The 16108-nt window shown below is 33.2% G+C and overlaps 1 protein-coding gene across 11 annotated transcripts in view; it reads left to right on the top strand.

Annotated features, from left to right (window-relative positions):
* SLC4A10 (solute carrier family 4 member 10) overlaps positions 1-16108 on the top strand; it is a 301412-nt gene that overhangs the window by 112214 nt on the left and 173090 nt on the right. For all 11 annotated transcript variants that reach the window (XM_082395267.1, XM_082395273.1, XM_082395276.1 and 8 more), the window contains exon 2: positions 4604-4685. In XM_082395267.1, the coding sequence (XP_082251393.1) occupies positions 4604-4685 (82 nt within the window). The remainder of the gene's footprint in view (positions 1-4603; positions 4686-16108) is intronic.

The following is a 16108-nucleotide window of genomic DNA, read 5'->3' as shown; positions in this document are numbered from 1 at the left end:
TATACTACCAAGCTACAGAAATCAAAACAGCATGGTAGTGGCACAAAAATAAACACATAGATCAATAGATCAGAATAGAGAACCCAGAAATAGATCCATGTGACTATGGTCAATTAGTCTATGACAAAGGAGGCAAAAAGCAATTGGAGAAAAGACAGTCTCTTCAATAAGTGGTGCTGGGAAAACTGGACAGCTACATGTAAAAGAACGAGATTAGAACATTTCCTCACACCATATACAAAAATAAACTCAAAATAGATTAAAGACCTACATATAAGACTTGAAACCATAAAACTCCTAGAAGAGAACATAGGCAGAATGCTCTTTCACATAAATGGTAGTAATATTTTTGGGGGGTCTGTCTCCTAAAGGCAAAGGATAAAAACAAAATAAATAATTGTACATAATTAAACATTCAACAGTATTTTTTGATAGATATTTCTTAGTCAAAGTTATGTATGTAGGTTACCACTTTGATTATATGTTCATCTCTATGAAACTTGATACCATGGTTTTTAGTCATTGAAATAAATGTGACGTGTAAATCAGGGTCATAGCAAGAAAGAGATGGTCACTCAAGAAGGGTGATAAAAAGAATTTAATGAAAAGACTGATTGGGATTGACATATACACACTACTATATATAAAATAGGTAACTAATAACGACCTACTGTATAGCACAGAGAACTCTACTCAATACTCTGTAATGGCCTATATGGGAAAAGAATTTTAAAAAGAGTGGATGTATGTATATGTATAACTGATTCACTTTGCTGTACAGCAGAAACTAACACAACATTGTAAATCAACTATACTCCAATAAAAATTTTTTTAAAAAGTGTGGGCAGGATAAAGGGTAATCAGCGAGGGTTAGTGAAATCCCAGAAACCTGCAACAGTCAGAAACGGTCACTATTTCTAGGCCTAAAGGAGCAAGGTGGGGGAGCAGTTAATGCAAACCAGCAAGTCCTATAGCTGTAGAAGAGTCACGTGACAAGCGATTTGGTGTTTGATAGAAGATCACAGCCATTGCCAAACTATGGTCCAACAGGGGCCATGTTTCTCTCCTCCCAGCTCTATAGTCTTCTGTCATTATCTCTCATTGGCTGAACTCAATAGGAAGCTAAAAGACAAGGGATCCTAGCGATGCAGTCTGTAAAGACACAGAGCATGGTGAATAAGAGTGGAAAGTGGATCTGTAAGGGTTAGTGGAGAGTATACAGCACACAATACTATCCTAATATCTAATACCTAAAAAAAAAGGCAGAAAAAGTGGTTACTTTTTAAAAATGATATGATAAATAGTTCTAAGGAAGAAAGAATTCTGAATTGAAAATGAACTGCTTTCTCCTCTATTCATTTTCAAATGAGATGAGAATTAAAAGGATATTTAAAAAGTTTGAATTTTCCTGCTCACAAGATTACTGTTAGATTTTGGTTTGTAAAACTAGAAAAGTTAATTTCATTGATGGCTGTGCTCAAGAGCTTTGGTAAATCAGAAAAAGGTGATTTTTACATATTCATAGAGCTAATGATATTTACAAACAAGTCTAGAAGAAATTTCTGTGTGAATTTAGTTACTGTTAGTTTGTCTCAGGGCCATAGTCTATACCAATGTTTTTCAAATTGCATGTCACAAGCCATTTTTCAATCCTGAAATAAATTTAATGGGTAGTGACTAGGACTTCTAAATGAAATAGTATACCCTGGAACAGAAAATATCAGAGTGCATTTTTTATACTAAGAGTAAATGCTGGGCTTCCCTGGTGGCGCAGTGGTTGAGAATCTGCCTGCCAATGCAGGGGACACGGGTTCGAACCCTGGTATGGGAAGATCCCACATGCCGTGGAGCAACTGGGCCCGTGAGCCACAACTACTGAGCCTGCGCGTCTGGAGCCTGTGCTCCGCAACAAGAGAGGCCGCGACAGTGAGAGGCCCGCGCACCGCGATGAAGAGTGGCCCCCGCTTGCCACAACTGGAGAAAGCCCTCGCACAGAAATGAAGACCCAACACAGCCAAAAATAAATAAACAAATAAATTAAAAAAAAAAAAAGAGTAAATGCTGGTTTGTGAAACTTTTGTTTTTATTACATATATATGAATATGTGACTGTGTTGGGATATATATTTCTCAATATGGGCCACGTTCCCCACAAATTTAAAACATTGCCCTATACTATTTACTGGACTCAATCATCTTATAAACATTTACCCAACAGTGTAGTAAGGGTGAATTGTATTGAAAGGCAATGTAATATATTTATGTGTTCTCTCCCTACACAGTGCTAAAATTTGTTCCTAGGTGAGTAAATACATATGGAAATTAGGGTGCATTAATATATTTGATGTTCACCAATTCTAAAGATAGTAACAGTTCAAAATGAAGTGAAAATGTATCTTATTGCTCTATTACTGCATAGACTGGCACCCAGTGCCATAAGTCCCTCTGCATTCCCATCATCACACCTCATACTTACTTGCTCTTGATAATAAGGGGGAAGGGAAATATTCTGCTAAAAAGTCTTGAATAATATTGAAGTGATCTTTTGAGCTATAGCCAAAGTAGAGGAATTTCAGTATATGTATTAACATTAATCTGTATCTTGGGAATTTTCAGCTGAAAATATGGAACATCCAGAGAGTATTTAAAGAGGATAATATGAAACTACAAAATGAGTCACTTACATTGAGTTATATTCATATTCTAGCTTCTAGTTCTTTTTCTTTTAGAGAAAAATTAAAATTAGCTCACTTCTGCTTGTAACCTGCATAGTAATTAAATAATCAGCTATTTCCTATTTAGATTCCATTTCTACTTCTGCTGCAAAATTTGATTTTCTCTCAATATCTCAACATTAGCGATTCAACAGAATTATCTTTTGTATGTGGACAGTATACATGCTTTATATAAATAAAGGGAAAAAACATTTTGTATAAGCTGAAAATTATTTCAGGTCCTTGAAATCAAAATCAAATATTTATTGTATAGGGAGAAACATCTTTGTGTATTCTGTATAAGCTTTCCATTTTGCAGTTGTTTTCAGAGACTGCCATTTTGAGTTATATTGGAATAGTGTTCCTTCTGACCTTTGAACAAGGATGCATGACTTAGTTTTTGGCATTCTTCCTAACAACACTCCAGAGGGCAGAGTTGTATTCTAGTGTGACATATATTTGAAAATGTCTTGCACAGAGGGTAAATTTGATTTGTAAATGTATCAAGAACAGATTCAAAATAGGCTGAAACTTGAATTTATCTGGTTCAGGAAAATTATAAAAGTCTCAACTTTAGTTTTTCTATTGCTATTGTTGGTTAAACCAACAGATTTTCTTAAACTTTGCCAAACAGAAGAGCAATGGGTTCTGAAATCTATCTTCATTTTAATTTTTTCTCTCATTTTCTCTCATTTATAGTGTAAGTTTATCTAACTCTGATTTCAAAGACTTTACCCTGACTTGTGTCAGTACAAGTTGTCAGAAAGACAACAGGACTATAAGCTATAAAACATGTCCTTCTGCTGCATATTGTGCTGCATTTGAAGCATACGAGAGCTGATCTTTTTAGGCTGAAATATGTCTATACTCCTGCAGTTGAAAGTACTGATTTGTCAAACATGGAGGACAAATCTTTATTAAGATTATGTTCAGGAATTAAAAAGCTTTCAAAGAAGAAACAAAAATCTTTTACTTTTCTAATAGTAATAAACTAGAATAGGCTTAGAAATAGATCTTGAAAGGTTTCATTCAACTTTAGTCTACCTTTTCATTTCTCCTTTTGTACTCGGTATTCACTTTTAAGGCAATTTTTACCTGGGCGTTCACAGATAAAAGTTGTAAATAATTCGTATTTCACTTCATTCAGTATTTCATATTTTGTCCATTCCTGCATGGTCAAAATGGATTATGCTCACACCTCCCCCATTATTTTATTGAGTACCAAATCACTGAGTATACTATTTTGAGTTATGTGTACAGGGTTCAGAAGACAAAGCCTATGCCCAGCCCTTCTAAATAGGTAAAAAATTTATAGAAACTGAATGAAGGTTTAATGCACATGATTGTAATTTACAGTTTAGTTTGAATAAAATGCATTATACTGAAACAAAGTCATTAGAGTTTTAGTTTACCTAGTAATTGCTACTAATTGCTTTCAAGAGATTAGTTCCCCTCAACCCCATTTATAATGGCAATGGAATTATTTCTCCCTGACATAGCACTAATGATTTTCATATTTTCCTTGTATAGTTCAAAATGTCATCTTGTTAACAAGAATTCTTTATCAGAGATAAAAATACATGTTACTAAATTGACAGGATAACTGTTTGTTTTCTAGTTTTCATCTCACTAACAAATGATGCCAACTGGAATGTTTGCCTGCCTTCAGTTTCGTGGAAAATCAAATGACATTCCTTCTCTGAATGTGTGGTCAAGTTAATCTTAGTCTTTTGTAAACTAACACTTGATAATCAAATAGAATAGTCATGTACAAGTAGGTTTATGTTACTGAATTAAACCCCTAAATTATTAGATCACATTAAAGTTTATTTGCTGAAATTAAGAGAATCTATGTATTATCATTTAGTCTTCTTTCTCTCTATTCTACAGAGAAATGATGAAGAGGCAGTTGTGGATAGAGGTGGAACTCGTTCTATTCTCAAAACACACTTTGAGAAAGAAGATTTAGAAGGTAAGACTATTTTGGTGGGGGGGATACCTACTGGTGTTTCAAAGAGAAATGTGAAGTTTGTTGCTATGTGGAGAACTGCAAAAGTTGATATCAGAGTAATAATGGTGGTGGTGGTGGTGCGGTGGATATGACTGTTTTGGTGTAGTCTGGAGTGCCAATAGTCAGTCCTGCAAACAATGAGAAGCATTAATTTGTTCAACAGACGTTTATTGAACCTCTCCTATATTCCTGTACTGTGTTGTGTGCCAGTCTTTCAATAATCCTTCCTTCAAGGAATTGCAATTAATTGGGGAATGAAAAGAAAAAAATTATGACAGACCAGCATATTGGGTGTTATGTGACAGGGGAGGACAGGAGGGGCATCTAATTCACCCTATGTTGTCAGAGTAGGCTGTCACTGGAAGGACGTTAAGGACAATTGGTATTCTAGTTTTACTGAGATATATATGAGAGAGGGCTGGAGGCATCATTTGTGTGTGTTCTCTTCAGTAGGAAGAAGGTCAGATAATTCAACAGGGAGGTAGTATGGTCTAGATGCTGGTAAAGTATAGAGGCTCTGAAACCAGACTGTATTGGGTTCAAATATCACCTCTGTCCCTTATTTGTTATGGAAGTTTTAGCTAATTAGTTAACTTCTCTGCACCTGTTTTCTCTGTTGTTAAAATAAGGATAACAGTGGAATATATTTCCTAAATTTTTATGAGAAATAAGGGAAAAATACTTAGAATAGTACCTGGCCTAAGAGTTACATAAGTATTGACAGTTTTTATTCCACTGCAATTTAATGTATACATGCCATTAGTTCATTTTAATTTTTTAACAAGAAATTATTACTAGTGAGATACAAGGTATGTGGTGTTTTTCATCTTTTTGTTGAAAAGTGAAACCCAAATCATCTTAAGTAAAACTAATCAGAGATAGCTCCTAATAATCTACAGCAGCTGAAAAGTAAGTGTTCATTCCCCTTAAGAATTGTAGCCACTTAAATTACGGTTAAATTCATTATTATTGGGTCTTATATTTAGTTACAACAATTAAATAACAGAAGAGTTAACATACTATTTAGAGACAACTTTCAACAACTATACCCACTCTGTGTTTGACATTTTGCTTGATGCACAGAAAGCACCCAAGGTCTGGAAAGGTTATACTTACTGGGCAGGCGTAGTAATTTGCATGCTATCCATATTCATTACACAAATTAAAGGAAGCAGAAACTTGAAAAATCTAACCCAGTAATGTCTAATATAAAGCGAATTTTTCTTTAGATTTGAAAAGCAGCATAGCTACTGTCCTACTTATGTCATACCATGACTTAAGCTATGCTTATATTCACTAAACTCACACAAGAAAACCTAATAAATCAAGAACTTAGTGTAAAAATATACTCAATTCCAGTGAAACATCATCTTGTGTTTAAAGATTGTGATTGATAATCCACACACAGATAATTAGCAGTTAACAGTAATTTATAAATAATTACAGGAAAATACTAAATGGTCCCTTTGAATGGAAAATACATAATACAAAAATAAGATTTAATACAGTCACTTTAATTGTTGTATCAACATGTATTACATACATTTCTTTTTACTGGGAATACACATAACAGTGTACAATGCTTGTTAAAAGAGATTTCTGGTTGGCAAAACACAGTTGGATAAATTAGATTTTGTTCTGTTTGCTGATGTCTATAGTGGGTATTTTAATCCCAGAAGTGAATAACTGTGACTTAGTCACTGGTGATTGAAGTTAACATCACAGAATGCAAAGGCAACATTTTAGAATTTTGAAAGAAAATAAGAAAAACCTTATTTATGTTGACTTTCTTAATATTTGTTCTGCTCCCAGATCATGTTAAGTAGATAAACATTCCAGCATTTGAGGATGCCGTGGGGGATTCTGTTGTGATGCACACAGAGAGTTAATACATCTGTTAGTGGTTCCCAGATTGATTACCCTGAATCGGAAAATAACGCAGGGGCAATGAGGTGGATGTCACGGTTCAGGAAAACATCAACTGGTAGCATAATATAATATAACGTGGGTAAGTGGGAGAGCGCCAGAGAGAAAGGTGGCATTACTGAGGGTAAGGGTGGTGGATGGATGGGTGGGGTCAGTTTCCACATGGGCCTAATAAAAATAACCAAGTGCCTCTTCAGTTCTTTTTTTTTTTTTATTGAGCAGAGTTCCCTGTGCTCTACAGTAGGTCCTTGTTGATTATCCATTTTAAGTATAGCAGTGTGTACATGTCAATCCGAAACTCCCTTATCACTTATATGCGGGGAATCTAAAAAAATGATACAAATGAACTTATTTACAAAACAGAGACAGACAGACTTAGGAAACGAATTTATGGTTACCAGGGGAAAGGGTGGGGGACAGGGATAGTTAGGGAGTTCAGTTATTCTTAAACACCTCCATTCTCTCTTCATTGTTCAGCGGTGTCCAGCTTTTCTCAGAATGGATGCCTGAACTTTTAAAAAATTTAATGAATATTTTATTTTTTCAGATATGACCATTGTTATATTTTCTGCAGGTATAAGAGCAAATTAATAAGTTGCTAAAAATGGTATGTCTTATTAATAATTAGATGATAACAAAGAGAAGAAAATTCAGTAGCTGAAGATGATATGCTATTATTTTAGCCATTTTGACTGAGCGGATCGATTTCCAGTCAAGAATATTCTGTCAAACAACTGGATTGCTTTTTTTAAAAAATTAAAAAAAAATTTTTTTGTGGTAAAAAATTCATAACATAAAATTTATCATCATAGCCAATTCTAAGTGTACAGTTCAATAGTGTTAAATATATTTACAATGTTGTGTAAGCAGTGTCAGAACTTTTTCATCTTGGAAAACTGAAACTCTGTAACAACAACTCCCCATTTCCTTCTCCCCCTGGCAAACACCATTCTATCTTCTGTTTCTATGAATTTGACTATGCTAGATACCTCACAGAAGTGAAATCATGCAGTGTTTGTCCTTTTGTGACTGACTTATTTCACTTAGCATAATGTCATGAAGTTGTATCAATGCTGTAGTGTTAGAAATTACTTTCCTTTTTAAGGCGGCATGATATCCATTGCATGTATATACATTTTGTTTATCCATTCATCTATCGATGGACATGATTGCTTCCATCTTTTGGAAGCAATTGTGAAATACTGCTGTGCTGTTTGGCTAGTGCTGTTATGAGCATGATTGTGCAAATATTGCTTCAAGACCCTGCTTTCAATTCTTTTGAGTATATACCCATAAGTGGGATTGCTGGATCATAGGGTCATTCTATTTTTAATTTTTAGAGAAACTGACATACTGTTTTTCATAGAAGATGCACAATTTTACATTCCTACCAACACTGCGCAAGGGTTCCAATTTCTTCACATCCTCACTAACACTTGCAGTTTTCCAGGTTTTCTTGATAGTAGCCATCCTAATGGGTGTCAGGTTTTGATTTGCATTTTCCTAATAATTAGTGATATTGAACATTTTCTCATTTGCATGTTGGCCATTTGTATATCATCTTTGGAGAAATGTCTATTCAAGTCCTTCGTGCATTGTTTAACTGGATTTTTTTATGTGTTGTTCAGTTGTAGGAGTTCTTTATGTATTCTAGATATTAACTCCTTATCAGGTATATATGATTTGCAAATATTTTCTCCCATTCTGTAGGTTGCCTTTTTGCTCTGTTGACTATGTTCTTTGATATGCAGAAAATTTTAATTTTTTGATATAGTCCAATTTGTCTGGTTTTACTTTTGTTGCCTATGCTTTTGGTGTTATTTCCAGGAAATCCTTGCCAAATCCAATGTCATAAAGCTTTTCCCTATGTTTCCTTCTAATTTATAGTTTTGGGTCTTACATTTAGGTCTTTGACCCATTTTGAGTTAATTTCTGTATATGGTGTAGAATGCCTGCACTTTTATCCTTCATATTCCTTTGTTATCTAACTTTACATTTGTTATAGCTTGCATTACTCCTTACAGGTTAAAGTTTCCCCCAAATCACTGATATATAAAGAACTTCTTTAGTGAGAGAGAGACTGTTTGTTTTCCATGCATTTAGCACATATTTCTAAAATAATACCTGCTATTTTTCTACAGTCTGAGAACATGGAAGATTCAGTAAAACCGCAAGAATATTATTAAAAATCTTGTGTTCAAAACCTTTTTGTTGCTCCATACCAAATTGGTACCTTCTCATCTTCTCCACAAAGAATAGAATGTCCATTCTGCCCATCCATTAGCCTTACCTGATCCCTCCTGGCAGAATAATTATCTTCCTCCTCCAGATCTCTCTTTCTGAATTTACATCATTTCTTATATTATTATTATGTATATATTTCTTATCATTCTTATTTGATTATAAGCTTGTTGAGGGACAAATCTTTGTCTTATACGTATTTGCATTCTACCATGGTATCGGTCCAGCAGTTTTTCTTAAACTAGATAGGTACTAAAAAATGTGTTGCATTGAATCTCATTTATATATAATTCAATAATATATCACTAATCATGTAAGAAGTTAAGTTTATATACTGTAATTAGGTGCATAATCAACACTCATCAAATATTGAATTAGCTTTCAAATATTTAACATGTAAATACAGGAGTTTCTAATTATGTTGCACTGTACTAAGATAAATAAATCTAGTTACATTTTAATCTGATATTCAGGAATTCATAAATTTAAAACTTTAATGGAAAAGTTAAACTAATATTTAAATCTTGGCTATGAATTAAATTAAAAAGACATTTTCTTTATTCTCTATTGCTTTTAGCAGAGAGTAAAATACTTTTAAGTCAGGAATTTAATAGAGAAAATTATACCTCTGTCTTGATATTTTTGCTCATTTTATTTGAGATAAAAAATTTTGGTTTACTAGTTTATTTCTTTTGGGGACCACTTAATATATCATGGACCTAAAGTCCAGAAATACTGTAAGTAAAATACCTAGCACAAAGCTATCATACAACATAATTTTATTAATGATAATACCCTCCCACTTTCTTCATTTCACCCAATGCATTCCTGAGCTCTTAAGATTACTAAAATGCTTTTCTGATCATAATCATTGTAATGTCAAAAGTGTTTTTCACTAAAAAACAGAAGATAGTAAGTGCTGATCCTATAATTATGATGCACTATTCTGAAACCAAAGTAGAAAATAATTTGAAAAAATAAAGAAAAAGCCAAAAATTAGGCTTAGATCTTTTTCTTTCTGATCTTTTATCTCCAAAAATTGCCATTAGAAGGAAAAAATGAATTCTGCTGAGAGAAACAAAAGTTGGCTTCACAGAGACAGAGATGGGCTTAGAAGGATGAATGAGAGTTCTGAAGGCAAAGAAGGAAGGATCCATTATATTCTGGGAATGGCAAATATGGTGTGGCTAACACATTGGGATTGTGTGCATGGGGGTAAAGAGTGACTAGAGATGAAGTTTAAACATTTGCATGAGGTAGGTCAAATAATGGAGAATGAATTAATTTTTGAAGTTACTAAGCTTGTTGTACTAAGTACTATTATCATCTCCATCTTATAGATAAGGAAACTAAAGCACAAAAGATTGACTTGCCCAGGCCATGACTAGCAAGTGTAAGAGCAGGGATTCAAACTCACAAGGGTCTGGGCTTTTAACAACTATGTTATAGAAGTAAACATAATGTGGAGCCTTGTTTTTTAGGTGACTGAATGGGGCAAGATGTTTATTAACTGGAAGACTGGGGCATATTTACTCACTTAATCATGACTGTTTTTAAAAAGTTGAGACTATCCTATAAAGCAATAATGAATTCGATAGTTAGTACCCCTATCACAATAGTTTTCCAAATAATTTTGCAAATATTTGAAAAATTTTATGGTTAGTAAATTCCCATTAGACAGATTCATTTCCACAAAAGGAAAGGCCTGTCCCACTGGAGACTAGTTTTAATAATAACCTCATGTTCTCTTATTTTAAATTCTTGTCTCTGCTGCACCACAGAATGAATAATCTTATTGTTTCCGTGTTCCAAATGTCCTTTATTTGAAAGAAAGAACTGTTTTTCCTGCTATTATGGGTTGTTAACTTTTGTGCAATTTAGTATTGTTGATACAGGCTCAATGTCACTTGATACAGCAATTCTAAGTGGTATTTGGTCCATTGGTAATAATTAGTGAAGTTAATTAATTACATAGGATCCATTTAAAATTGTACATTCTGCCTGCCAAACACTTTGGATATTTGAGGATGGGAATTAGGCAGATAGACTAATACTGAAGATTCCAGAAAAAGTAGCCAGTAGTAAATTTTATTCCCTAATTGACTATCTTTGCCACCTATGCACATTTCATAATGAATTGTTCTATTTTTCTCCAGGGTATCCTAAAAATAAGAACCAAATAAGAGAATGTTTTTTAACAGTCTGTAATAATGGAATTACTTTTATTCCTAAAATTAACTCTCAGGTGAGCTATATATTATGTTCCATGTTTCTTCATATTAATTGTTTCACATGATTTTTGTATGTGACCCACATCAATTTATTTTGATATATAAATTTATTAATGATATTTTGTCTATTTAAAGTGAGTGGTAACTTGCTAGTTATTTACAGTCTGCTTTTAGAGTGTATTGTAAATTTGAAAGATCTAAAGTTTTCTAAATTTGGTTTATTAGACCATTTGCAAGTAGTTATAGACATGTGTTTGCATGAGTATAGTAACAAATATTCTAATGTGTATATGTGGCTAAGAAATCCTGCAATGTATGTTTTCTTAATTTAGGGGTCCTCATCATATATTTTCCATCCCTAGTTTAGGATGTCTGTTTTCAGGCAGATGATTTTAGAATAAGAGCCCATATTCTTCATCTCCCTCATCGTTTCTTATAAATCTGGCTCTATTTACTACTACTCTCTACCTATCAAAGGCACAGTACAATATTTGAGGTATTTGCTATGTAATGTGACCTAAGACATATCCTTTGTGAATAAGGAGAACTGTATATTTGTGTGTGTATATGTAACATTTTCAATCAATTGCTATTTTAGAGATAGATGAAAAGAAATTCCTTTTCATTACATTAAATATAATCCTATAAATATTAAAAGAGGGTATTTTACAGCAAAGAATTTATTCCTTTAATCCTTCTATATTTTTCTTCGAAAATATTTAATACTTTGAAGACAAACCACAAATGGCCAAAGCTTCTTAATATGTACTCTGTAGGTTTATATTAACACTATACTTTTGTTTTGAGTTTTCCAGACGTCTGAGACTTAAGTGCGTTGATTATTTAGTTACACAGTTTAATAGTATGAGAATCATACTATGAAGGTGACATTGTGAAGGAGATCAACTTAGTCTACTTCTTGATTAAATTCTTAAATCTCTATTTCAGCTGCTAATCTTTCCCCTAGAGCTATCCTACTTTAAAGCTCCTGGGCTGCATGTGATCATAGCCTCCACAGGTTATCTCCTCACAATAGAAGCAGGGGTGGGCTACCAGTCAATTAGGGCTTTTCTTGTGACGTCATCATCATTCACCAATATTAATTAAGTGCTAATGGTATATAAGCACTGAACAAAATATGTTTTATATTTTTTATTCTCCTAAGTGGTTTACATACTGGTGCTGTCAGTAGGGCACTTGAGTTCTAGACCTCCTTGGGGAAAAGTAACAGTGGCCACCCGGCACATAAATGTTTACGTTTAAATATCCATTGAGATAAATACTGATAATACTGAACAAGTTTTAAATAGTAGTTGAAAGAGGTGATATTCTTGATTTTCTGGATTACACACACCTATAATTTTATCAGTACTAGCATCACTGGAACTTAATAGAATTAAGTGATTTGGTGTACCGGTATTCTGAGGTTACTTTTTGGAATGCTCTCTTTTATATTTTCTCCCGGTGACATTGTTCACTACCCCATTCTGTCGTCCCTCTTTCCTGGCTGCCTAGTCATCCCTACTGCTCTTAGTTTGTCAGAACTGCTGAAAGCACAATGAAAAAATCTAATTCTTTTTCCTTTCTTTCTCTATCATTTCTACCCCTAATGAGAGCTTCAGGTGGGAAGATAATATAGAAAACCAAAATGATTGAAATCATGATTAAAAGAAAGTAAAATTTTAATTTTCTGCTGGTAAATTAAGCTTTTGTCTTGTCTCTGCAGAAGGAACATTATGAATATCCTTTTTTTATTGAAGTATAGCTGGTTTACAGTATTAGTTTCAGGTGTATAAAACATAGTGACTCAATATTTTTATAGATTATACTCCATTTAATGTTATTACAAAATAGTGGCTATGTTTCCCTGGGCTGTACAATGTATCCTTGTTGTTTATCTATTTTATACATAGTGTTTGTATCTCTTAATCCTGTACCGCTATCTTGCCCCTTCCCTCTTCCCTCTCCCTGCTGGTAACCACTAGTTTGTCCCCTATACCTGTGAGTCTGTTTCTGTTTTGTTATATATATTCATTTGTTTTATTTTTTAGATTCCACACATAAATGATAACATAGTGTTTGTCTTTCTCTCACTTATTTCATTAAGCAAAATGCTCTCTAGTTTCATCCATCCATGTTGCTACAGATGGCAGAACTTCATTCTTTATTATGGCTGAGTAATATTTCATTATATATATTATACATTATATATATGTATATACATATATATATACGCACCATGTGTTCTTTATCCATTCATCTGTTGACAGACATTTAGATTGCTTCCATATCTTGACTATGAATATTCTTTTTTGACTACTTTCAAAACTGCTTCTAAATTACCTTTGGAGCATCTGTGAAAAAAGTATTACAGTCTTATTAGAAAAAGGATTTCTAATATCTAGCTAAATTATTTACAATCATACCTATTTTTTCCTTTGCATAACTCAATTTTTTTCATGTAATGATAAATTGCTGTTTTGTAATTAGATGACAATATGGCAGGAAAGCATTTTATGATATCACAGTGATTAATACAAAAGTATAATGTCTGCAACACCAATGCAGTTAACAGTACTGATCGTGAAAATGAAAGTCATGTTTACTAAGTTGAAATACTATTTCTCTCATGCTATCTCACTTTAATATTCTCTTAAGGTTTATTAATATGCATTCTATTTAAAAAGTGCTCTTAATTGCCAAGTATAGTGATCCCCTGTTGTCAGCCCTTTTGAAGTCTCAGTTGCTTTTAAAACTTTTGACTATACCTTTGTTTTTAGATCTTCCTTCTCTTCTCTCATACCCCTCCCTTGGCTTCTCGTCTCAGGTAGTCTTCCTTGGTATTTTTTTCTATTTTATCCACTGGCCCCTCTTACTCTGCCTGACATTTCTATGTTTTTTTTCCAAAATTAAAATCATTTTATTGTTTTAAAACTATTTTAAAACAAAAAATTATTTTGAGTTAGAAAAATCCAAGAAATATAAAAAAGTATAAAGTATAAAGAAGGCAAACAAAACAACCCCCAAAACCTACTGTTTAGAAGAAATACAATTAATATTTCTGAACAGAATTAATATTATAAAAGAATATAATTTAATTATGTATCATAAACAGATGTAATTATAACTAAATTACATATAAGTAAAATTATGGAACAATTTTTAATCTTTTCAACTACTCTCTTTTCATTAAAAAAATCAACATCATTCCATGTTAATATTGATATTGTCCATTTTAATTATGCTTAGTATTTCATTGCATGATTGTACCGTGCTTTATTTAACCAATCCCTTTACAATGGACATTTTATTTCTCATTTATCTCTTTTAAACAAAGCTGCTATGAATTATCATATATGCGTTCTTGTGCACTTTACTGATATGATTCTCAGGAGGATTGCTGGGTCAAAAAGTTATAGAGTTAAAAATTTTGATCTATGTTTTATACTCCCATTGACATAATATGAGAAGTTCCATCTATTTCTTCAAACCTGTGACAATTCTCATCTATCTTTTAACTGTTGGTTTCTCTCTATATCTATCCTTGATTTTTTTCCCTCTTATTCTTCATTCTCTCTCTGGATGATTCACTTCCTGGAATGTTATTTCCACCTGTAAGTGCTGTAGGAGTCCATATGGATGTATCCAAAATGTTCCATATGTGTCTTGTGGACTTCCACACAATGAATAAGCCTAAGGTAGGCACACTGAAGAAGATGAATATTACTAAAGTAGAGGTCATACTATACAAATATTAGTTGAGGAAAATGCTAAAGGAATATGTAGAAAGAACATGACTGCTAACTTAGAGTATTTGAAAGATGGTTATATGGAAGATGAAATATACCATCATTTTATGTTACACAGAAATAGTAGAGTTGTGTATGAGGAAAATAAACTAAGTTGTTAAAATTTCCCTATTGGATACGACTACTTAGAAATGTTTAGTTTTAGAAATATTGGGATAACTTCTTCAACTACTGTTTATTTCACATGTGAAAATGAGAGGTCTCAATCAAGTGCTCTCTGAAGAATTTTCCATCTCTAAATTCTGTGATCTTTAAGTGAACTTCTAGAGTATGCTTTAAAATTTAAATTTCTTGTTAACTTTGCTTAGTATTTAAATACCTTTAAGTTTTTCAGTTCTCTGACAAGAAAAGTTCATTAGTTTTGAATTTGAAAAGGACTGCTCGCTCTGTATAAATGGTTTAAAAAATGTCATATTAATGATTCATGCCTCTTGAAAGGTACAGAAACTTATTCTTTACCTTTCTTGAGGAAGAAAGAAATTTGAAGTAGAGTAGATGTGGCAAAAAATATCACCAGATATAAATTTTTTAATGGAAAGGGTATGTCTGGCTTTATCATCTTGAGATATAAAGTTAGGTCATATTTGGTTAACATTAACAATATAATAACCCAGAGGAACCACCTGCCTGGATATTCTGAAAGTATGGCATTTCTCCTGGGGTTCTTCTTCCAAGGTTCCATAGGGTTACTTAGATTAAATAGTTTAATCAGTCCTTAATATCTCTAACCTATTGCCACCCTCAGTGAGAATTAATGGGACTTCAGATTCATTAATTCATTCATTCCTCCAACTCTATTTAATGCCTATTATTAAGTGTCAGACACTACTCCAGGTACTAGTAATACTGCAGTGAAAAAAAAAGAGACAAAAATATGGACCTTACAAACTAGATATGCCCCTCATGGTTGATTTCAACAAGTTTTTAACCCTGGAGAGCTTAGCCTATTATTCTCAGTATCTTCTACCACCAATTAGAAGTCTGGTGGCATCCAGGGAGTTGGGATGACGCAAGTTGCACTGGAGTTTGTGACTTCCCACTATCATTTGATACAAGGCCCTGTCCATTAAAGCTGTTGATCCTTCCTGGTTTATCTGCACATGTTTATCCAGTCAGCTACACAACCTCCTCCTCCACATACATACATACCAAAACCTGCCTTGAGCCTTAAGTGTTA

Source organism: Balaenoptera borealis (genome assembly GCF_965194805.1).
Source record: "Balaenoptera borealis genome assembly, chromosome: 6".
In the NCBI taxonomy this organism is placed as follows: domain Eukaryota; kingdom Metazoa; phylum Chordata; class Mammalia; order Artiodactyla; family Balaenopteridae; genus Balaenoptera; species Balaenoptera borealis.
The sequence above is the reverse complement of the archived record's forward strand: the minus strand, read 5'-3'. Positions and strand labels throughout refer to the sequence as shown.